Below are 22139 nucleotides of genomic sequence, written 5' to 3'. Positions count from 1 at the left end.
AGACAAGATGTGGAAGGACGATTGGCTACATGAGAAAAACGAATGACTTAGTTCATTTGGTCAGGCGACCCATTACTAGTTAAATGATAACATAGAAATTAATCTCATATCTTGAAAATGTGGGAATTGGAAGCTTGATGCAGATAAGCTTTGGTGAACAGCCCTCCGTGCAATCGTGCATAATGCAACCTCGGCGTATCTCAGTACGCTTGATTGGTCTCCACTAGAAACTGCCGTCAAATACCCGGATACTCCAGTACCATGTATCGAGCAAAATCACGGAGCCTTTCCAAAGGTGAAATCATGGATCTTGCCCACGAGGAACCTATCCGTTTGGGGATTACGACGGGAATTTTCTAGTGTAAAAACCCGGAAATTTGGAAGCAGGCATATCAAGAACCTCTCAATAAATCGGAACCCCGACGCTAATCCGACGGTCTAAAAAATAGCGCCAATTAGGCAACTTCATAATCATGTATTCCAAGCAGATCTCCATTTCCCCTCATTCCAAATTGTGGCTCGCTAAATGGGTATGAAGGTCCCGGGTCTAGCAACCGCCTTTTGTTCACCTATCGTTCTCAAATGGGACTTCCAATGGAAGCTCTCCATTTACATCATGGACCATAGTCGTTTTTAGGTGTCTTCTTTTTTGTTGCGAGCATGAAGTCGTTGGATGCCCGCCTCGGGCTCGCTTTCAAGCTGACAGTGAGCCGACTTCAGAACAATGTACTTCTCCTAGGCTCAAACCCCTTGGCAGAAACCACAGTAAATCATCTCAACTTGACATATCTTAGCGCATGGGCCCGCACCACAAATAACCTGCTTGTCGCAAACCGTAGTCCGTACTGTATAAGGCTTGAAGACCGAGGGGTCCGAGGCAACCTCCTTTTCCTTTCCCTCTGTTTTGGATCCGGTTGGTTGTCGGATGAAGATGACCCTATTATTGATAATCGCATTTAGGGATGCAGCTGTATGGTCGATTGGTTCAACAGTCAACGGTATCTTCATCTACCCGGCATAACACAGGCGGTGGGGAGTTATTTTATGCCGGGTAGTTGTTGTAAAAAGTGAGTTTAGATCTGTAAGAGAAAATTCAAAAAAATTAATGGATAAATGGCGCCACCCGGAATCGAACCAGGGCTAACACAGATCATTGTTCACCACAATGTGTCGTCATACCACTAGACCATGGCACCAATTGATTGAAATATTGTACTAAAATTGACATTATGAAGGTAAAGCAAAGTGCGCTCACATTTCCTTGGATCTTCTGGCTATCACAGTAAATAAATTACCTAGGATACCATGTACTGTCCATACTGGTTTCACAGGTTCGAGATAAGAAAAGGAAAGGCAGGAGAGTCGAAAGGGAGCGTCGTCAAGCAAGCAAATAGAAGGCCGATCACAGCATAGGTACATGTACTTTCCAACATCTCCAACATCAACAGCAAGCAACCCGTAACACTCGACACCTCACAGATGGTGGTCTATCTAGTACTGTGTACTGACTGCGTAATTGTAGCTAGTATACACGAGTACTGTGCTGAAAAAAAAAACGAAAATGGCGCCACCCGGAATCGAACCAGGGCTAACACAGATAATTACAAACCACAATGTGTCGTCATACCACTAGACCATGGCACCGGAGAACTGAAAATTTGGCAATTTTAACTTACATGAGGAATATAGAAATGCGGTCATTTTCCAAGCAAAAATCAGTTAACTACTCAGTAGAGTGCGATGGAATACTCCTTGATCTGAAATGCAGCACTGGAGCTCAAGAGCGTTATGTAAGAAACAAAATTTTCTTCTCTAAACACATAGGAGTTATTAGGCCGGGTCACAATTGCTATATTCTACTAGGGCCTACCTGGTACCATGCCATCCTATGCACTGTGTATGTCAAAGTTGTGAACAGTCTGGATGTGCACAATGGGCCCTAGGCCCCCAACAGGATACCTAGATTCTGGAAGCAGTAAAACATGGATCCTCGATGTACTATCCTCCACTCGTGTTTCTTGAGCTGCCGGGGTCGTGGTGTTGCCCTAAGTCAGAGCATTCTGGATGGTCAGCATTGAAAGAGATGCTTCATGCAATGAACTGCGTTTAGAAACGGCTCCTCTACGAGTCTACAGTACACTGTACGCAGTAAGTGGGGATCTGGTAGTACCTGGAATCAAGTGGAGCGAAGTGGGCCCTCCCGAGGTCGAACGAACCAGGATCGGCCGAAGACAGATCGGTGTCAAGCATTTTTATTGTTTGATATGTTATTCAAAAACAGAAGCTTCGTCATTCTATCTGGCTGCTACATCGAGTCTACGGGACCCGAGAATTCTGACGTAAGAATCGAAAGAGTCGACGGAGCTCGCCCACGTTACAATCGGTATTTCTAGTGCTCGCCCCACCAGTTACTTTACTTCCCTTTCACCAAACCAGAGTTATCCGTCATACTTCAGCGGGTTATATCAAATTCCATCAGTTGTCAGTTGTCGAATCCGCATTTACCAGGCACCAGCAGACCTAAAATGGAGCAAGGGCAGGAATTTCCTACTGATGTGGTCCTCGGTGCAGTTGCAGATGGTCTGAAACATAGTCATCCTCACCTACACGTCACGCTCTCTAGCAACCATGCTACGTTCGAGGAAAGTCTTTCTGCAGCCCAACAGTCCGTGAGTGGCCTGCTTGATCGGATCTTGCTGCCAAACAAAGATCCAGTTTACCGTCAGAGACTGCGTGAAATGGCAGTTCAGAATCAGAATACAGACTCCGAAGGACCCCAGCTCGAAATGGGTCGCCCGATAAGGACTGCGGGAATGCTCAGCGACGAAAGTATGCCAACCCCCCTCTCTCCACACCGACAGGCCTTACTCAAGAAGAGGTTCGTTGATGATGACAACTACGAACCGCGAAGCCCCTACGCCCTCAACCTTCGCCCTCTGCTGAGTGAGAAAACCCTCGCAGCTGTTGTAGGCAATGTTGTACTGTCTGCTATCGACTACGATAACAACATGCCACGCTGTGAAATGCGCCATGTGCAAATTCTATGGGATACCGGCGCGCCGATCACAGTCATCACGAGTGATGTTCTTACCGATGAATTTCGAAAACACTTGTCGGATCCTGTTCACCAGCCGTATCGAAACCACGATATGACCCGAGTTCAAGCTGGCTTCTTTTTTGAGTTCTCGAATGTCATGTTCCAGCAGGATAGTATTGCCTTGATTGTCGACAAGGAGGCTGTTCCAAATGGGCGTTCCGGCATCATCTTAGGTCAGAAAGCTTGCATTGAAGTACTTCAATATCGGTCAATCCCGCGTGCAATTCTGGAGGCCCGTGGGGAGACGGTCGAAGAACAGTTCTGGGGGGACCTAGTTGTGGAAAGCTATGTTCATTATGATGGGACTTTGCAGCAAGTGTGAAGAACAACATTATTCATTCATCTGACTCGACCGGCGTGTCACTGCCGCCTTGACCTATGTCTACCCTCGCTTTTAAATCAGGCAGGGAGTTTGTCTAATATCAATTAACAGTATCGCTAACATCTTTTGGGAAGTTTCTGTAGCCAGTGGCAATGACGTTCGACCTTGATTGTCTTGCAGCAGGGATAGGTAAATTCTTCGGCGATAATAGTGCGGTGGGCGCCCGTGTCAAATATCATTTCACTCTCTTTAAGCTCACAGACAGGGTCGAACGTGTTGCCATCCAACTCAGATCGTAAGTGAAGGTTTCCACGAATTATAGGAGGCATTTGCCTTGTAGTGTTGGCCAGGGTGACAAGGATGAACACAGTATCACACCTCGCGAAAGACGAGGTGCTGCATAGGATGAGCGTGGTCTCCGAGCTTGGAGTCTTCCCCACAGTCCACTTCAATGATCAAATTTTCTAATTTCTTCGATCGAGAACCAGAAGACTAAGAGGCAGAAGCGTCATGGTCCATGGAGATATCACTCTATACCTGGAGCTTATTTCTTCCAACTCCACCCGCGATTCCTGAGTCCTGGTGAACCCAAGGGTTTTGAGTCTTGGCTTATCCTCTTCGCTGGACATCAGCCACATGGAATTTTCTTGCATCATTAGCCTTTCAACATCTTGAAGTCATGGGCTTTCCACTACCACCGGAGTTGATTTCCATGGTGTTGGAGTTCATTATTGCCCAGGAGATCGCCGACATGACCCCTGACGGGGCCCCATATCCCACTCAGAAACCCAATTTGGTCCCATATGCCACTATCAACCGCGCCTGGCAGGCAGCTATCGAGAGGGAAACCTTTTCAAGCATCAAAATCGACAGCAACAAGCGACTAGCAGAGTTCAAACAATTTCCATGGGACCAGTCATGGAGCCAAAGAAGAAGTTATATAAGGACAATTCACTTCATCGTGGAGCTGGAGTCGTATGATTTTGAGGCTCGCAGAAAGTTCGAAAATGAAGAAGAGATTCAGCGAAACAGCAAAATCTTTACCACTTCGATTCAGTCACTATTCAATGTTCTATCCGAATGGCCGGAGCCGCCGGACACCGAAATGGGCATAAGTCTTTCGATTAAGGCGTATTCCCCCCGCAATCTTAGCGCCCAGGAACGCGAGGTAAGACAGCTGCGCCGGCTGTCACCGTGGGCAGAAACACTCCTAACTCATGACGTCTGGGACATGCGACATCAAAGATCGTATCTCCAATTCAACGAGGAAGCCGTCAATGTTCAATGCCGAGCTGTACCTGTCATCATCGATCTCGAAATATTGGCGGCGAAGGGTCTTAGGAAAGTTGAGCCAGCCTCCAGTTGTTTCATCGCAGCGAAGTTGCCTCGATTACACGATCTGTGCCTCATCTTGGATGATAATTGCAAATGGGATCCCCAATTAAGAGAACGTCGACGGAATGGTATGTCACATACGGATTCCAGCATGATGCTCGAATAATAAGCGGATATATACTAATAATTCATATAGAATTTGCGGACTCTATTCAGTTTTTGCCTCTTTCTATACGCCAGTTGACCCTTGGGTTCACCCATTCAACCCCACAAGATGAAACATATCCTCCAGCGGTTTTAACGGCAGAGGGAACCCCGGATCCTCTAAGCACGCGTTTACGAGAATTTTCCCAACAATTGGCAGGGATGTCGCTGAGTGATTGTGTCTTGGGAAAAGAACTTTTCTGGCCGTTGAATGATGACAATCCCGAACCTCCCTTTTGGCCACATCTACGGTCTGTGGAATTGGATTCCGTACCCGTCACGCCATGTGGGAAATGGATGTTTGAACAGTTCAACGGCCTCTGGGAGTCCGATTCTGATTCATCTCATATATCTCATCTTGACGTCGACGCCGAGGCCCGTCGCCAGGCTGATGAATATCATTTTGACACCTACCATGACATGTCGGGTCCATGGGACTTGGTTCCTGAAGAGGACCGCGATCGCAGACTATTCCGAACCGAATTCGTGGACGAGTTGTTCAATCAATATTATATATCGGCTGGCAAGGCCGCCCTTCACATGCCTAAACTAGAATCCATGGAATTGGGCTTTTCGCACCGCCAGCGTGTGAACTATCAACACCTGTTTCAGTATACTCGACAGAATCTCGACGGGAAGGAAATGGCGACAGCGACCTGGGGCAATGAGGAGGGCTTCGAGAAGTTTGGACCAAGCGAGGAGGTCGAGGATACTTGGTGTGAAGTTGCTTTGGAGCACACTGGTGAATACCCAATGACTGATGTCACAGATATTTTTAGTTTGGAGCAGACAGGACGCCTGCTCAGGTTCTACGAGTAGTCTTCTACCTAGAGGGATGTCTGGTCACTAAGGCCTCAATCATGTGATCCTATATCACAACAGTTGGTAGGCGCCAGCTGCCAAAACCCATTGCGAAAATACGCAGTACATCTTGAGGTAGGACATTGAGAGACAAGCCAGAGCAGAAATAGGCATGTATTCGACTCGGTACTTGTACGAGTCCTTAACCGAGTTATTACGGTATCAATATTATGATATAACTTAGGCTATTGTAGGTTTCCATGAACAACCGTTGACCTATCATCTCTCGAAGGTGGCATCGCGGTAACTACTAGTAAGAACCTTACTGCGCACGTCATTGTTTGATTTCATTGTCATTCGATAGCTATCCCCAGGCAAGTTTCAAAAATATCCGAGAAGCAAGACCAAGAGCGAGGCAACAAGTAGTCCAGTTACGTACCCCTGTATAATCCTGAGGAGGTGGTCGAATTTGAGAATGCTCAGGATGGGATGGACTAAATCGAAGGTATTGAATCTGTGGGACTTGTCGACGTGGTTGGGCTGTTCGCCGCAACCGAAAGCGGAGAGCTTTGTCTTGGATCCATGACTTGATCAAACACTTGGAATCCCCGAATCCCTTGACGTGTGACTGGGCGGAGGACTCCTTTGAGTGTGTGGGTGACGCCTCCCTCGCCTTCTGCAGAAGATAGACAAGCATGCCAAGAACACGGTCAAAGTTGCCAGTAAAAGCATCAAGGCCAGTCATGGACCACTATTCGAGAATTAGAAGAAGGCGGTTAGCTAGGATAATAGTAAACTAACCCTTGACTTTTCGTCAATTTTGAGGAAGAGGAAGATTTGCGCGTCCGCCGACACGCCGTACACTGTACAATTCTTTTTCTTCTCCCGTCGTCTATGTTGGTGGACCATGGCTTCAAAACCGTTAGAATATAGATAGCGAGATCCATTATATCACGAGGTACTGACACATGTAGGCAAGGCATTGGGGAATTCCTTCGCTGGCAGAAAGTGGAGACTTTGCTCGGACAATAACAACGTTTACTGCTGTATCATTGACATCACCATACCAGACTGCATACTCTGGTTTGCCGACCAGGATAAATTGCTTCTTCCTGTACTCAACTGGTGCAAACACCCAGTGGCCTTCTGTCTGTATGCGAATCTTTTGGTCGGCGTTAGGCTGGCGGGAGGTGACGATGTCGTGCTTTGAAGGTATTGCCGATCGCAGTGAACACTGAATGTCCCCATGGAATGGGTACCTCAATGAAGTGATATTCCATGTAGTTGCTCTCTTTGCGGTACCACGTTCCGAGCTGCTTCAGCACAAAGACGGTGAACTCCGATTCTGATTCGAAGGGCTGTGCGGAAAAAACCGCCCGCGGACTTGAGTCGGCAGTCGATGAGAAAACAGACAACGCCGAACCATCAGACTCGGTCGGGTGGCAGCTCCTGGGTTTTCGTTCGTGAGTAAAAACTTTCTCGAAGTTCGTTTTGTGTCAGGCGGCCATCAAGGAAATCCTGTGTCATGGTCAACACCTGCTCAAGTTCATCGCGCTGCGCCGCTGAGCCTTGAAAATGAGGTTGAATACCTTTTGTCTGATGTCGAATCTTGTCGGCATGGTAGTTTGGCTTGGAGGATAGGTGAATGGGAAATGATGAGGGTTTGACAGGAAAAGATGTGAGGAGAAGAGGTTTATGAGGAGAAGTATTCTGGGAAGCTGCGTAGGTAAGTTGGAAGCTAAATAGTCAGTCACAACACCTGAATAACTAGGTGACCATGTCCTAATTAGGCTTAGTAGTTCCATATTTTGTAGAAACTTAATTGAATTGTGAATTTCAAGCAGCTTCCTATCACAGATATCATATGACTGAGTGAGATATCGAGTCGCTTTATGGTATGTCTCTAGATGATACGGAGATAATTTCGGTTTATCAAGTCTCTGTGGGCGACCTATTATGTGGTCAAAGCTAGTTAACGCTTATGTTAAGAGGCTTCCCTCGGCTGCCTAACCTAGGAGGGCTGGCGTCCCCATAGGCGTTTTGGTCGCCATCTTATCTTACATTGGAAATTCGTTGGACCCATCGAAGGTACGCAGTCCCAGCTCCTGGTGAACCCGGAAATACTGCTCGTGGGTGGCAGCCTGACGTGCTTCATGCGTTGTGGTGTATACTTGGGTCAATGCAAGCCCTATCGACTCATGATGAAGCCTGGCCCAAGCGGTGGTTCCGAAACGAAGCTAGGATCTGGTAGGAATATCGGTGCGGTAACCAATCACATCTTGTGCTTGCTCCGAGTCATTGAACTTGTCACCGACTCACCTTGTAACTGAAGTTTAGTCTGGGCACTGTAGTTGTCGTCCTCGTTGACGTCGTTGTCGTGTTGTCTTACGTTCGTAGATCATCAGCGACGCCACACTACGTCGACAAGCAGTGAGCTCAGGCCTCTTCGGTAACTGCAAGCCCCGGCCAAACTGATGTGTGCAGTAGGGATGGGTATCACCGTAGCATCGCAACCAGGGCTTCCTCAGTGATGTCTAGTGAGTCCACCGCCCTCTCATTGGAGTGGGTAGATACCGGTGCGGGATAATGATCCGGGGGCGCTCGGCCCGAGTTTAATGACCGGGACCCCCGGACTAAGGTAATTCCGGCCCGCCAACCGCTCTGGGCAGTATGTTGACTTAAATAGCTGCTGCTGAGACAGTCCATTTGAACTTCCCACCTGCAACTCTTCTCATCTTCAACTCTTCGCACTTTCGATTCTTGATCTTTGACACTGCAAGGTCCAGGCCCTGTCCGTGTAAAATTCCCACTGATGAAACCGGATGCGATGCGGCGATGCCGTTAGACTTCCTTATGCTTTCGTGAGGTACATACTTCGGATCAACGTAAGTCCAGCCCGGTCATCCAAGCCCTACCTACTGCACTCCATCTCACAGGCTTGCTGCCTTGCTGCCTCGCAGCTTTATGACTGCATGATCTTTTTGAATGCCGCTTATCAAACTTTGCACTGACCAACTGCTTTGCAGCTTTATGCATTCTAGTCAATGCTAGCAGGCAACGTGCCTTGGTCCAAACGCTATGCGGCCCTATGCCAACCCGGTCAGCACATATATCTGTAGCTAGCCGCATATTCTGAATGCGCAAAGAGATATTTCAAGCCACGCTTGGAGGTCCTAATTGCTGTCTCAGGTGGAGTCACCCAGTATGGTTCCCCGCGCATTTTATGCATCGGGATTTGAGCAACCTTGACTGTCTTCCAGCTCGCCGACTTCATCGTAGAGCTCCAGATCCATGTCACCGTCCTCTGGCTCGCCGGAAATGGGCTCCTCCGCGACTGCTACCCCTGCGACCTCACACACTTCCCAGCCGGGTTCATGCCCAACGTCCTCCCCCTCCCAGGGCAATTTCCCATGACCGAGTTGGCCTGGGGATGCTTCTACACCAACCGCGTCTTGGGCTGGCTGCAGGTTAGTGATATATCTAGATCGACAATCGCTTTGCTATTGCTGCTGGAATTAACCGGTGTGGGCGACGCTGGGGTTAAAATGAGGAAGTTGGAGTCCCTGAAGACCGCCATCATCAGATTCAGGAGCGTCGTCATCCTCATCGTCCGACTTGGTTGGATCCACTGCAGGGGGAGCGAATATCTGGGATTTTTCGACCAAGCTCCAGCGTCGCCCACACCGCTCGGTTAGTTTAGCAGCAATATCGAGGCGATCGTCGACCTAGATATATCGCTACCTAAGGCAGCCAGCCCAGGACGCGGGTGGTGTAGAAGCATCCCCAGGCCAACTCGGTCATGGGGAGTCGTCCTAGGCGAGACATCACGTTTGCCATGAACCAGGTTGGGAAGTGTGTCAGGTCATCGGGGTAGCAGTCGCGGAGGAACACATTGCCGGCGAGCCAGAGGACGGTGACATGGACCCGGAGCTCCACAATGAAGCTGGCGAGCTGAGAGATGGTCAAGTCTGCGTTGCCCATGATGAAGAGGGCGACGTCGTTGCAACGGTCGATGAAAGCCCTACGTTTTTGGTCAAAGAGACGGGCGTTGGGACTCGGCACCGACATGGCGGTGCGGAGATCGGATCGGTGAGGTTGATGTTTGATGTATGACCTGAGTTTGGTGATGCGGGCCTCGAAATGGATCAGAGAGAATGCGTGCAGTGCGGGAAAATGGATGGTAAAGTTTATTGAGATGCCCGAGGGGTCTTCTGGTGACCTGGTGAATCCCCTATTCCGTCCCCATATTGTAGTGTAATTGCGTAACTACTCTTGGATTATGTAGTAGTTAGCTAGAAGTTAATTCACCCGGAAGGGCGGGGCCGATCCGCTCGGGCGGGTGGAGAACTGGATATTGAGCCGAACTGGAGCGGGCGAGCGCCGAGCGGCCAAGAATCGTGGAGATCGATCGACTTGCCAATCAATGGGTCCGAGGGTCGTCGACGACAAGATGGTTAGAGGAACTATACATAAACCAGACTCAGCTACCCTGCTCTGTCAGGATCACGTGGTATTAGCCTCTTTAATCAGATATATGAAAAGCCAGCCTGGTACTGTAGCAGACAAGAGTAGAGGAAGCAGTACTTTACGCCATGATCCTCATCTTCAACTTATCTTGAAAATAATTAGGGAATTGTTAATATAATTATCTGTCACTATTTAGTAACGAACGAACTCAACTCTACCACCTATTGCTACACAAGCAGTACCACACAGGCTTCTCCCAACAGCAATTTCCATCTACTCATCATCGTGGATATCGACGACCGTCCGCTTCCATTTCCGAGCCTGGACACGACGCCGGAACAGAATGTCGATCTCACGGAAGGATCTATTCTTCATCTCTGGGATCCAGTACCAAGACATGGCGGTGCAGATAAAGGCGGTACCAGCCCAGATGTAGCCGCTCTTGCCGCCCAGGTCCCACTTATCAGTGTTGAGCATGTAGCTGGAAAGGAAGATGCAAGGAATATTAACCACATAGTAGGCACCTCGTCCAACACCGGTTGTCAGTGGTCTGAGGCGAACGGAAGATGTCTCGCCGATGATGACCCATGAGGCAGGGGCGGGTCCCAGGCAGAACAGCACGGATACAATCAAGCCAAGTGATGCCTGCGCATTGCTAGCCGCCGTACTGGCGCCAACCGAAGCCGCAATACCGAGCGCGACCAAAAATGTACAGTTGATCAATTGACCATAGACATAGATGGTGCGTCGGCCAAGGTATGTGGTGAGGATCCAAGAGAGCATGACCATGATCCACTGGAGGGCAGAAGTGATGAGACCAAGTGCAAATGCAGTATTGGATGCCATGCCGGCCTCTGAGCTGGTGTTAGTCTGCTATGAGGTTGCAGGAAATGGCTCGACTCACGTTTGAAAAAGTAAACCGCTTGGTTGGCAATTAGATTGCCCGTTAGATTCTGAGATGCGTACACACCGCACACGATCAATGTGCGGTAGAGATCGGTACCTTTCCACAGTTCAACCAGACTGGGCTTCTTCTCAGTCTTCTCGAGTTCAATCGTGCGACGCATCATTGCGACTGCATCAGCGGGATTATCAGTAGCACTTGCGCGTCCAAGGCGTTTGATAGCCTTCTCTGCCTCAGCCAGCCGGCCCTTTCGTACGAGCCACCAGGGCGATTCAGGCGCAATGAAGAGTAGGATAGCGAGGGGAGTAGGAAACATCCACTGGAGTGCAATGGGAACTCTGAATTGACTGTTAGTACAGTGCTCCTCGATGGCACCTATGGAAGTGGACGAACCTGTACGCTGACGAGTCATTCTTGGATTGGTAGTGGTAAGTGATACCGCCGACTATAATCGACCCAATTGCCCAGAACATCTGCAACATCTGCGTCGCTGGAGCTCTCAATCTCATTGGTACAATTTCGGCACAGTAGGCGGGTGCATTAGCGATAAAAATGCCCCACGGGATGCCTTCCAGAATCTGGGACGCAAAAAACATCCCCTGGCTGTTGCCAAAATAGAAGATGAAGATGAAGGCGTTCAAGAACATGAGACCGCCAATGGTTGCCCATCGATATCCAATCCAACTGGTAATGGGACCTGCGACGAATACACCGATGAAGGCACCGATTGGCCCGCTACACTGGAATGCTGACTGCCATTGAGCTTCGATAATCCACTCATCTGTTTTTGCGGTGTATACACCGAAGTCTTCGGCAAATTTCGGTGTCGCTATGAACTGTCCCATTAAGAAAACACAGTATGACTCCATGATCTATCGCAACGTTAGAGAAATGATCTGCCTATCGTGGACAAGAGCTTACAATGGTGCATGACATCACGAATGCCCACCAGCTGGCGGCGGGATAGGCCTTGACAGCCTGGAGCACAGTCATATTATGTTCGGTCGCCTCGGCCTCAATGGCGCCCGCTCTGTCGTAGTCGACCTTCTCATCGTGAATAGGTCCACCCATGGAGGTGGGCTGCGCCTCGACCTCCGACGCTGAGGTCTGCTTCTCTGTGGTGCCGCTATCCATGTCGACAATTTCTAAGAGAAACGGGTGAATGAAAGAGAGGGCAGGGACGACTGGGGGTTTCAGATCTTTATATACCTGCGACGACACGCTCGTGATGGTGCCGATCTTAGCTCAAGTGAGTGAAGCTTGGTCCGGACCTTGACCTCCTGAACCCAACATCTCCCAATCATGGGGGTCATTTTTCCCGGGCACTAGGGTAGCATTGTCACTTGATTCTGGTGGGATCTTGTCGAGCGAAGTAATCTGACAGGTACTAGTCCCGATAGATACTAGTCGACAGGGAATGTTATGGTTCCTTTGCGGGGTATCCTGAACAGGCTGATTCAGGCTGAAGCGGCAATTTCGTGACTAGATGTGGTGGTTTGCGTCTAGATGTGGCGTTCCATTCGCCGGAGAATTTCCTGCTTTGGATTGTAGGAGAGAGTCCAGGATCCTTGTTCAGTTAGTGCGAGACTGCGAGTCATGCTAGTTTTTTCTGTGATTCCCTAGTGGTTCAGCTCTGTCGAGCGGCGAGCCTATCATAATGAGCGAGTATATTTTAATCGAGGAGCTGGAAGAGGATAAGCGCTAGTGCTTGACTCGGGGTATCGAGTACCACGAATGTTTAGCAAAGCCATTCAGAATGTCTTTGAACGCTGGCCTCCGAACATGAATTTTGATGTTCATGATGCTTGATCCAATAAATAATTATCTTTTAAGAACCTGACGAATCCCAGAGTCGGACACGTCTCGGTGTCATCTCATCCGCGCGCTATGGGCTCGGCGAGTTCTACCCCGGACGGCCACTACCCCGCGCCATGACCCCGGATCCTGGGTTTCCTCCAATCGAGGAAAGGATTTGGCGTTTGGCCACGGAGGTAGAGTGCAGCATAATCTCCGAGGCTTCGAAACCAACTCACTTCTACACGAGATCCAATGTCTTCCGAAAACATGGTGTATACGTCAGAGACTTGTGGCCTCAATAGATGTCTTCCTCTCTAGCCGTGGTAACCAAGACTATTGCTAGCAAGGTCGGGCCAAAGAGCAAAGTAAGAAAGAGATCCCCACTTTAGAAGCCGGCGGCCCCCCAGTGCGGCCACTTGTTAACAACGATAAGGTAACACCCGAATACCCACATAACCTAGCTCATTCAAAACATAAGATTGTATATGACATTCCCCACAGTGGGGAGCTATTTACTCGCCAAAGAAAATAAGAAATTACGCGCTATTAATAAGAAGCAGAAGTATTCAAGTAAAAGCGTACCACGGTACCAGATCCTGGAAGCTTTGGTTGAGATAATTTAAAATTGCTAGGTTATGTTGGGGTGGCTCGGTAGTGGTGGCGGCTCGGTAGTGAAATATCCATGTTACTGCCCAGCTAGTATCCAATAGAAACCATGCGATCCTTACAGTAGGTTCATAGTAAGTTTTAGTAACTATTTCTGTCTCAAACTTGTCGGTTCCAATTTGCCTACGCTTTATAGCTTCAGCATCTCCTGCCTGTCTTGTTCTGCCCATATGGCATCCTTCCATCCTCCTCGCACAATTTCTCCAACCCTTCTTTCTCCCGCTCCCTTTCTGCTTTGTATTCCTTTTCCGCTTGCTCCCTTAGCCTCTCACGCTCTCGGTTGTTCACCCTCGCTTTTGCTTGATCCATAGTTTCTCCTTCACGGACTACCCATGTTCCATCACACGTGAATGCCTTTCCATCATATGATAGTTTCGACACCATGCATTTCTCGACTCCCCTCCAAAATGAGATTAGGGTATCAATCAGGATGCTTTCTGGGCCCATCCAAAACCAGTCTTTCTCGAATAGATAGGGGTTTTCAATAGCCCGGGGATCATCCTTGTGTAGTTCACAAAATATCGCAAATTCCAGGCGGAGTCCAAGATGGATGCCCTTCTCGATAAAAGCCTCTATATTGAGTTGAGCAGCTGAGAACCACCTATCGCACGAACTAAAAGACACTCACTATGAGTTTCTTCAACCTCATCGTGGTCATCATGCATTCCTTGAATGAACATATCCAACGTTTTCTCAACCTTAGGGAATATGATTTCAGTGTAGCCAGTCCGGTGATACTTCTCGGCATTCTTATTGGCCGGATGGACTCAGGATATAACGACTTAGCAGGGGAAGAATGTTGACAGGGGCGATATATCGATGTAGCTAGGATTTGTTACTGTCAAAAGCAAAAAAAGGGAAAAGAAAACAAGAAGGAGATCGATCCGATGCTGTACTGCATACAAAGTAACAAGTCTGGGAGAAAGAAAGAAGAAGAAGAAGAACAGGAGGTAAACAATCAAATAGACTCTTCCCCGCGATCCCTGCTCCTTCCCTTCCTGCTTGCCCACTGGCTCACATGACTTGTTCCTGTCCACCGTCACAGGATTCATCGTTATTTATATGGGAAAACCAAATTCCAGGCCCAAAAACATCGGTCAAAGCCAGATATCGGTGAATGCATGTATCGACATATCCAGGTTTTAGAGTAGGCGTTTTCATAGATCTAATTAGGACTAGCGCTATATGTCCAACTGGGTTTAGCGCATGGTTGTCCCGATCTTGCTGCATATTGTAGTGGGGACCCGTACTTATCACGAAGTCTCAAGTTTAACTCTACATGGTTACGGATGGGCTCATCTTCACTAGGAGGATGAGTATCGATCACATTATTCAGCCCAGTCGTCATTGTTAAACCACACCGGGCTATCATCAGGAACATCCAACTCCACTTCCATCGAAGACTCGTATAGATTCTCAGCAAACAGAAATTCCCTGGCACTCCCCGGCTCACAACGTCCCGCCAATGCCAGGTCACGAACCATAGTGTACCCCCCGTTATCCGTTAGTCCAGGATCCGCCCCGTTCTGGATCAAGAGGCGGATCATGTTCCGGAAGAACTTCCCCGCAGCCAGATGCAGTGCGGTCTTTCCCTCAGTGGTTCGGGCGTGGATATCCGCCCCTGCTGCTAAAACGGCTTTTACCTTTTGGATGGCACCACTGTATACGGCGCAGTGGAGCGGGTAGACGATGCCAGATCGGCCAGAGTCTTCCTCTGAGATGTTGTACAGATCTTCGCGGATATGCTCTCGGTACGGCCACATACAATGCAGAACCCGGGCGTCTGCTGGGGCGCTGACGTCGGCGCCGGCGTGGATGAGCTGGGAGACTATACTGGGATCGTCTTGTCCGTTGTCGGTGGGTAGGGGCCATTCGGGGTAGTAATAGGCAGCTGCAAGGTGGAGGGGTGTATGGTTTCCTGGTATTGACGCGGATATGTTTGCCCCGTGCTCTAGGAGGAACTTGACCATCTCGGATCGATTGCTGCGCGTAGCATAGTGTAATGGGGTGCAGTTATGGGCATCAACATCGTTAAGGGTGAGAGTGCTGTTCTCTAGCACCCAGATGAATGTGTCGATTCTGCCTGCTTCAGCTGCTAGATGGAGAAGAGAGATTTTCTTCTCCTCGGGCCGGGCGAGATTTTCTGGCTGGGCCTCTATGAGCATCTGATGCGGACCGGAAGCTGAGGCCTCTTTGGTAGACCGGGTGTGGATGTCAGCACCGGCCTCGACCAGCATCTGGACAGTTTGTAAAGGACTATGGTACGCAGCCACATGTAGAACCGTTTCTCCATAATGATCTCGTAGACTCAAATCAGGCGACGATCTCAATAGCTCTTTAACGACGGCAGCATTTCCCTTCGAAGCAGCGATGAATATGGCCGTCTCACCCATCTCAGTCAGAGCGTTAACATCTGCCCCCGACGCCACCAAAAACCTCACCATAGCCACCCCATTGACCTGACCAGCAGCACAATGCAACGGCGTCATCCAGCTCGCATTTTCCGCATCAATCTTCGCACCCGTCTCGACTAACAACTGTACACATTCTACGTGCTCCCCAGCGGCGGCACAATGGATTGGCTCGTCATCATCATAACTAGCTGCATGACCCCTGTAGCCACGTTGGTTTCGGTACTCTATTAGCATCTTCAGAACCTTCAAATTCCCCTTGTAGGCTGCGGTGAGCAACTCGTCATCATCCCCCTCATCAGGTCCGAGCAGAGCTGGCGATTGGACGTTATGCTGGAAGAGGAGTTTCATGATTTCGATCCTGCCTAGCTGGACAGCGAGTTTCAATGGCGGTCTTTTTGACAAGCCATCGGGGGAAACTCCATTTGTGAGGAGTGTGGTGACCTTTTCGATGTTGTTTTTGCGTATGGCGCGGAGAAGTTGGGTTTCTTGCTTGCGACGGAAGCGAATCATGTCATTCTCGTTCCGGTCCTCGTTGTCTGAGTTTGAAGTGGTACTCATCAGTACGGATTCACGGAAACCGTTTAATGGTATTTAATTCAAGGAATATGGATGTTCTTGGGGATATGGACGACTGGTTCGTCAGAGGGGGCAAGGGGGAAACCAGAGAAAATGTTGCACGTCGGTCACATGACCAATCTGCTAGAGCTGTAGCTAGCTGCGAAAGGCTGAAGTTGAAGGGGCTAGTTATGGAGGGAATCGGTATGTAGTTAGGTTGTGCTGCCACCAGCGCCGCAAACAGGGAGTCGAACCCATGCCGCCACTCCCCCAAAGTAAAAGTTGTCGGGCCCACCGGCGTCAGGCCCCCAGGCCCCCCGGGCCCCCAGTGGGTTAGCAGGGCCTGCACCGGGCTCCCATCGTATAACGGGACCTGCAGTATTGCTGGACATGCGTATTATTCTCGCGGTCCCGCGGAGTAGGGCCGTAGGCACCCTTCCCCGGGCCACAGTGGTTCCGGGGGAGTATTCCAGGAAGGGGACTGACTTTATAGAACCACGCACGGCGCCGTGACGGCGGCGTGGAGGGAAACCTAAGAAACGCTAAACCCGAACAGTGGGTATTAGTCCAAAAGGCATAATATACGAGAGAAATTATGACCGTCCGATATGGTGTAATCCAGGGGGACAGCGGAAAGACCACGGTTGTGCGTGGTGTTGTGGGAGATAATCGTGGTGATTCCGTATAGGCGTTTTCATAGATCTCATTAGGACTAGTGCCATATATCCAACTGGGTTTAGCGCATGATTATCCCGATCTTGCTGCATATCTATTACAAGCCCGGCGGCTTCATCATGGGTGATTGCTTAGACTTTCACTGGAAATGACTATCATCATTTTGGCTCGCAGTGGTTAAGTATCGTACACTCCCCTCTACCTATATCTCAATCAAGCTTTCCCCTCCCCTTCAAGCCCACCGCCATCGAAATGCGCTCCCCAAAGCGACCAAAGCGGGTTAGAGACTGGAATGCATTTGTCCGCCAGCCGGATCCAGCAGTCAAGACTAACAAAGTCTCATCGACGAAGGAGCGGTTGAAGGGAATCCATTTTAACTTTCAGAAGTATTATACCGTTGTTTATTTGATCTATATGCTTTAACTAAAGAACTTTCAGATGGGTGCAAGAACTTGACAACAAAGATTGAAAAACGCCGAGGATTGTTCAAGGCTTTATACTCCTGCACCTCAGCTGTGGTCTGGGAGGGGAACCCTGTCAGACCCCTGTTCCTGAGCAAACACCCAAGTTAGCAGCGAATAACGAAGCTCTATTTTTTGGTCCAGATCCAATCGATCATGTTGGTGAAATTGGGGCCCAAAGCGTTTGCGCCCACAAGACCGCCGAGCCGTCAGCAACCAAAGTTTCACAGCGCGGCCAATAGAGAGATCGTTCAGAAAGGTCCGCTCATACAGATAGTACTACCCTTTCTCCATGCAAGGTAATAATCATTCTCGCCTAAGCTCTATAAAAACACGTAATCTGCTGGAAAATGATATCAATGAAGCCTAGACGTTCGAACACCAAATTTAAATGATTTAGAGGTGGGCAAGTAGAATGATCCTCGTCGTCTTTGAAAGGCCAATTTCGCCAACTTACCTCTCGTTCTTGTTCCTCACACTGACGCACCATGTTCAGCCGATTTTCGAAAGTCCTACGTAATGCTCTCTCAAAATCTTCAGGTGTAGTGCCATCCTCCAAGTGGATGCCGGAATCTTCTCTGGGCGTGGAAAGAAAGCTTCGGATACGTTCCCCCCGTTCCTCTTGTGGAAAAGGCACTGGACATGAATGTGAACTACATAATGGCATTCCAAAACTCATGACCAATGATGCAATCAAAGCCGCACGCAGCTTGATGGGACCTGCGTCCCAGGGGTAACCGGTTTCAGATATTGACGCATTTTCAAGGCTCTTGTAAAGCTTGTCATTGTGTATGCCAGTTGCAGCGGTATGATAGAGATTAATTTCATCCATTCTATATTTCACAAGAGCTTATGTCTTTTCCTCAGCGCTAAGATCCTTCACGTTATCTGGAAGCGAAGGCGTGTGGAGGCTTCGCAGTTAGAACGAACTATGTTGACAGAAACCTGGGAAATCTGCTTGCATTCAAAGGTTTATATTTGGTTTCGCAAAGAGCCTGAGGTGATTCTTTTCGCAATAGGCATCTTTCCAAAGCTACAACGAACATAATATAGGAGCATTCGAAACTAGAAATCTCGAACACCATTCAAGCGCGCTTGCTCCTGGTTGCACCGCGAGAGTTCCGAACTTGACATGAACCAACGGTGCTGAAGTGCCTGCGTTGCAGTAATCCTTTTCATGGGGTCCAAGCTCGTCATTTTGCACAACAAATCCCTAAGATCTTGATCCACAGACTCCCGAGAACCGAAAGGTTGTCTTGGGGTATTGCTAGCAATGGACATGAAGCGCTCATAAAAAGGATTGTCTTTTCCGATATGCTCCAGGAGGCCATTGAGACCTTGTTCGTCGCCAAAAAATGATACATGTCTTGGGAGAATGTAGCGCCAAGAGTCCACCGCTGTAAGTTGGGAATCGCTTACGCGAAATACCATCTCATTGAGCATAACATATATCTCTAAAGATAGTATTAGATATTTTAGTAAGAATCGATAAGAATAAGACATACAACAATCCCGAAAGAAAATATATTAGAGGCTTGATTTTGACGAGATCGACTCCAGCTTTCAGGGCTCCTCCACATAGCATTGCCACAGAGGGGACCTGTTAGCCATTTGCCTGGGGGAACAAGGACTGTGTCCTCGAGATCTGATATTTGAACATTTTTGATGATAATTTGGCCCTCTGTACTCTCATCATAGTCAACCAAGATATTGTTAGGTTTAATGTCTATAGAGAAGTTAGTATTATCAGGGACTTAGTATTGAAAGGTGTCCACTTTCCATTATGAAGGACTCCTTGGCTATGCATATAAGCTAGCCCTTATAAAGCTGTTCGGAGGATGTGAATCCTTGATTCACGATCCAGCGATCTGTGGCCTCCAAGACGAAGTAAATCTCCCATAAGATAGGGGTAGATAAACAAATCAAGGTCCCGAATAGTATCGATTACCGTTCGTATATTGTGAGAGGATGCCAGTTTTTTCTGCAAATTCAATTGATACTCAAACTCCCCTGATATCATGTTCTTTGCAATAAAGTTGAGCTTATTGTCGTTTTCACTTTCCGTCATCCACATGAGTTAGCAGCGATACCAAAGGGTGTGGGGGGGGGGGGCGAGCTAGATATTAGCACTTACCGCGCACGATATACGCATAGTAGGGGCTTTCTGCGATCAATGAGGATTTCTTCGATCTTGTATATCTGTCCGGAATCACTCTTAAGCAATGTCCCCAACGGAAGTGGTTCATGCGAAGTGGTAGCCATCTGAGAAAAGGAATGTCGACTTAGATACAGAACGTGAAGCTTTGAAGGCAGAACAGTGGTTGACGATAAAGGCTTTGTTGAAACAAAGAAGGGGGCTGACCGAGTTGATAATCGAGAAGCTACCATGGTGTGAGGTTATGAAGAGGAGGCTAGATTACGCGACATCTTATGTTGTGGTCCAGTGTTGGAACTGGTGCAACAAGCAAGCAGGGGAGGAGTCATGTGATCTAGCATTCGTTCACGCGTCTAAGGGATATCCCACGACGCTGGCATTCTTAGGAATAACAACAACGAACACTACACATATTACACCGAGCAGGAGCCTCCACGAGAGTAGGCCCTCTGCCCAGTAATCGCCGTAGTCTTCGACGTTTCGCATACAAGCAATATTGCAGTGTAAAACCAACATCCAGAGGAAAGGACAAAGGGCGCTAAACCTATGGGGTCAACACTAAACCTAAGATAGTAATTCGCTGTCACCTTCCGATATGGTGTAGTGGCTAACATCGCCGTCTCTCACACGGCAGCCGGGGGTTCGATTCCCCCTATCGGAGTTCATTTTTTTTCTGAATTCTGAATTCTGTGCATAAATACCAGGGGGCTTTAGCGCCCCCCGGACCCCCAGCCTCAATTGCTAAGCGTTAGCTTTATCCAAATTTTTCAAACGCCAGTCTTACTTAACTAGTCCGTAGGTAATTCAGATTACGTATTTTAATCTTAAACAAAGGCTCAGACTGAACTTGATCAAATTGGCTTCTACCGTCTACGGACACGCCGACACGGGCCGAGGATGACTCCTCCGGAGATGAGGAACCTGAGGACGGCGAAGGGGTGCGAGTGGCAGGCCGTCTCCCCCGGATCGGCTGGACTCGATCGGGCGTTGCTGGGTGCGGGGGACGACGCCCCGAAGGCCGGAAGGGCAGAGTTCGAGACACTCGGCTGGTAGACGGTGTAAGCGGGGTCGTCTGCCTCTCGCGCTGGACATGCGGCACATGCCCAGGTAGTCCCCGAAGGCTATCCGCATCACGCATCGCGAAGAAGACGCCGGGGTGCAGAGTGTTATCAACATCAAGCAGTCAGGTGGTAAACTATAAAAAAAGTCACCGCCTGGAAACGAACCCGGCCTAGTCAAGAGCATAGACGAATTCTTATGGGAAAGGCAAGGAAATATGAATCCGATGAGTGTAGGTAAAGAATGGAAAGATAAATTCTTAGGATGTGATGTTGAAAGGCGGGAGGATGGATCGACGCCTATCAAGGACCACCGGATTACATCGTCCACGATGCGGGGAAGAATTTCGTATGCACGGCGCAGCGGTGCGTGGTGTCGTTCCACTTTTCCCACGCTGTTGTGAGCTTCCACAGGGCCTCCTTGACCTAGATGGACATCGACGATGCAAGCTGCCTGAATTCTGTGGACGTGAAATTCCCATCATTGCCAGATGAAAGGCAAATCACCAGGGCGCTTCAAGTTTACCTTGAAGGACGACTACGAAGGAAAGCCTGTCCTACAGGTCATCGATGCTGCCACATCATTCGGTGCTGCCAGGTTCCTCAAAGACATGGCCGCACGCCACGCTTGGGACACTCTTCATGCTTGTTGGATCGACAGGCTTTCCTTCGAGGTAGAAAACGTCAATGATGACCGAGTAATTAAACTCGTAGTCGTCCTTCAAGGTAAACTTGAAGCGAGAGGGTGATTTGCCTTTCATCTGGCAATGATGGCAAAACTTCGTGAGGTACTTGATATACTTCGAGTCTACCTCGTGCCCGGCGCGTTGTAGGATTCTGGTCAGCCGTCGCACCGATGGATGTCCGAAGCCGAAGCGTCGGTGGAGTTGTCGTAGCTCCGTTTCCGTAAGGTGGCTCCATGTCCCATCCGGTCCTGCACGCTCGCCGTGCGATCGACGATCTGAGCTTGCGAGACCATTTCACGCCAGGGGGTTGGATCTTATAAGAGTCGAAATACTGTAGTACCAAGTCAGAAAACCGTCCCCCCCGGATCGGCTGGACTCGGTCGGGCGTACAGACTACAGTCAATTTCAAAACAACCAGGTGGTAAGCTTAGACAAATTCCATCTTATAGGAAAGGCAAGGAAATATGAATTCGATGAGTGTAGGTAAAGAATGGAAAGATGAATTCTCAGGATGTGATTCTGCCGTTCTACACCGCGCTAAC

General features: G+C 49.0%; 9 protein-coding genes across 9 annotated transcripts; 3 read left to right on the top strand and 6 right to left on the bottom strand.

Moving 5' to 3' along the window:
* Positions 1–2525: 2525 nt before the first annotated feature.
* Positions 2526–3419, top strand: N7515_010277 (uncharacterized protein; the record flags this gene model as incomplete). Its single annotated transcript, XM_056671020.1, has 1 exon — positions 2526–3419. One exon carries the CDS (start codon positions 2526–2528, stop codon positions 3417–3419), a length of 894 nt encoding a protein of 297 aa, XP_056517393.1.
* Positions 3420–4098: 679 nt separating this feature from the next.
* Positions 4099–5777, top strand: N7515_010276 (uncharacterized protein; the record flags this gene model as incomplete). The annotated part of the gene is made up of 2 exons (XM_056671019.1): positions 4099–4882; positions 4951–5777. The coding sequence occupies 2 exons, from the start codon at positions 4099–4101 to the stop codon at positions 5775–5777; spliced, it is 1611 nt and encodes a 536-aa protein (XP_056517392.1).
* Positions 5778–6123: 346 nt separating this feature from the next.
* On the bottom strand, positions 6124–7388 carry N7515_010275 (uncharacterized protein; the record flags this gene model as incomplete). The annotated part of the gene is made up of 5 exons (XM_056671018.1): positions 6124–6510; positions 6561–6670; positions 6726–6993; positions 7019–7117; positions 7191–7388. Coding segments are annotated over 5 exons (1062 nt in total), but the record flags the coding sequence as incomplete, so codon positions are not given.
* A 1507-nt stretch (positions 7389–8895) lies between these two features.
* N7515_010274 (uncharacterized protein) lies at positions 8896–9454 on the top strand (the record flags this gene model as incomplete). Its single annotated transcript, XM_056671017.1, has 2 exons — positions 8896–8961; positions 9020–9454. 2 exons carry the CDS (start codon positions 8896–8898, stop codon positions 9452–9454), a joined length of 501 nt encoding a protein of 166 aa, XP_056517390.1.
* Positions 9455–9500: 46 nt separating this feature from the next.
* Positions 9501–9827, bottom strand: N7515_010273 (uncharacterized protein; the record flags this gene model as incomplete). The annotated part of the gene is made up of 1 exon (XM_056671016.1): positions 9501–9827. One exon carries the CDS (start codon positions 9825–9827, stop codon positions 9501–9503), a length of 327 nt encoding a protein of 108 aa, XP_056517389.1.
* Positions 9828–10499: 672 nt separating this feature from the next.
* N7515_010272 (putative MFS maltose transporter) lies at positions 10500–12264 on the bottom strand (the record flags this gene model as incomplete). The annotated part of the gene is made up of 4 exons (XM_056671015.1): positions 10500–11080; positions 11131–11468; positions 11524–12002; positions 12052–12264. 4 exons carry the CDS (start codon positions 12262–12264, stop codon positions 10500–10502), a joined length of 1611 nt encoding a protein of 536 aa, XP_056517388.1.
* A 1467-nt stretch (positions 12265–13731) lies between these two features.
* N7515_010271 (uncharacterized protein) lies at positions 13732–14357 on the bottom strand (the record flags this gene model as incomplete). Its single annotated transcript, XM_056671014.1, has 2 exons — positions 13732–14165; positions 14222–14357. Coding segments are annotated over 2 exons (570 nt in total), but the record flags the coding sequence as incomplete, so codon positions are not given.
* Positions 14358–14921: 564 nt separating this feature from the next.
* N7515_010270 (uncharacterized protein) lies at positions 14922–16565 on the bottom strand (the record flags this gene model as incomplete). The annotated part of the gene is made up of 1 exon (XM_056671013.1): positions 14922–16565. One exon carries the CDS (start codon positions 16563–16565, stop codon positions 14922–14924), a length of 1644 nt encoding a protein of 547 aa, XP_056517386.1.
* Positions 16566–21492: 4927 nt separating this feature from the next.
* On the bottom strand, positions 21493–21890 carry N7515_010269 (uncharacterized protein; the record flags this gene model as incomplete). Its single annotated transcript, XM_056671012.1, is given in 2 exon segments — positions 21493–21748; positions 21766–21890. The coding sequence occupies 2 exon segments, from the start codon at positions 21888–21890 to the stop codon at positions 21493–21495; spliced, it is 381 nt and encodes a 126-aa protein (XP_056517385.1).
* Positions 21891–22139: the final 249 nt, after the last annotated feature.

Source organism: Penicillium bovifimosum, assembly GCF_028826915.1.
Source record: "Penicillium bovifimosum strain IBT 22155 chromosome Unknown utg000008l_segment0_segment0, whole genome shotgun sequence".
Lineage (NCBI taxonomy): Eukaryota > Fungi > Ascomycota > Eurotiomycetes > Eurotiales > Aspergillaceae > Penicillium > Penicillium bovifimosum.
The sequence above is the reverse complement of the archived record's forward strand: the minus strand, read 5'-3'. Positions and strand labels throughout refer to the sequence as shown.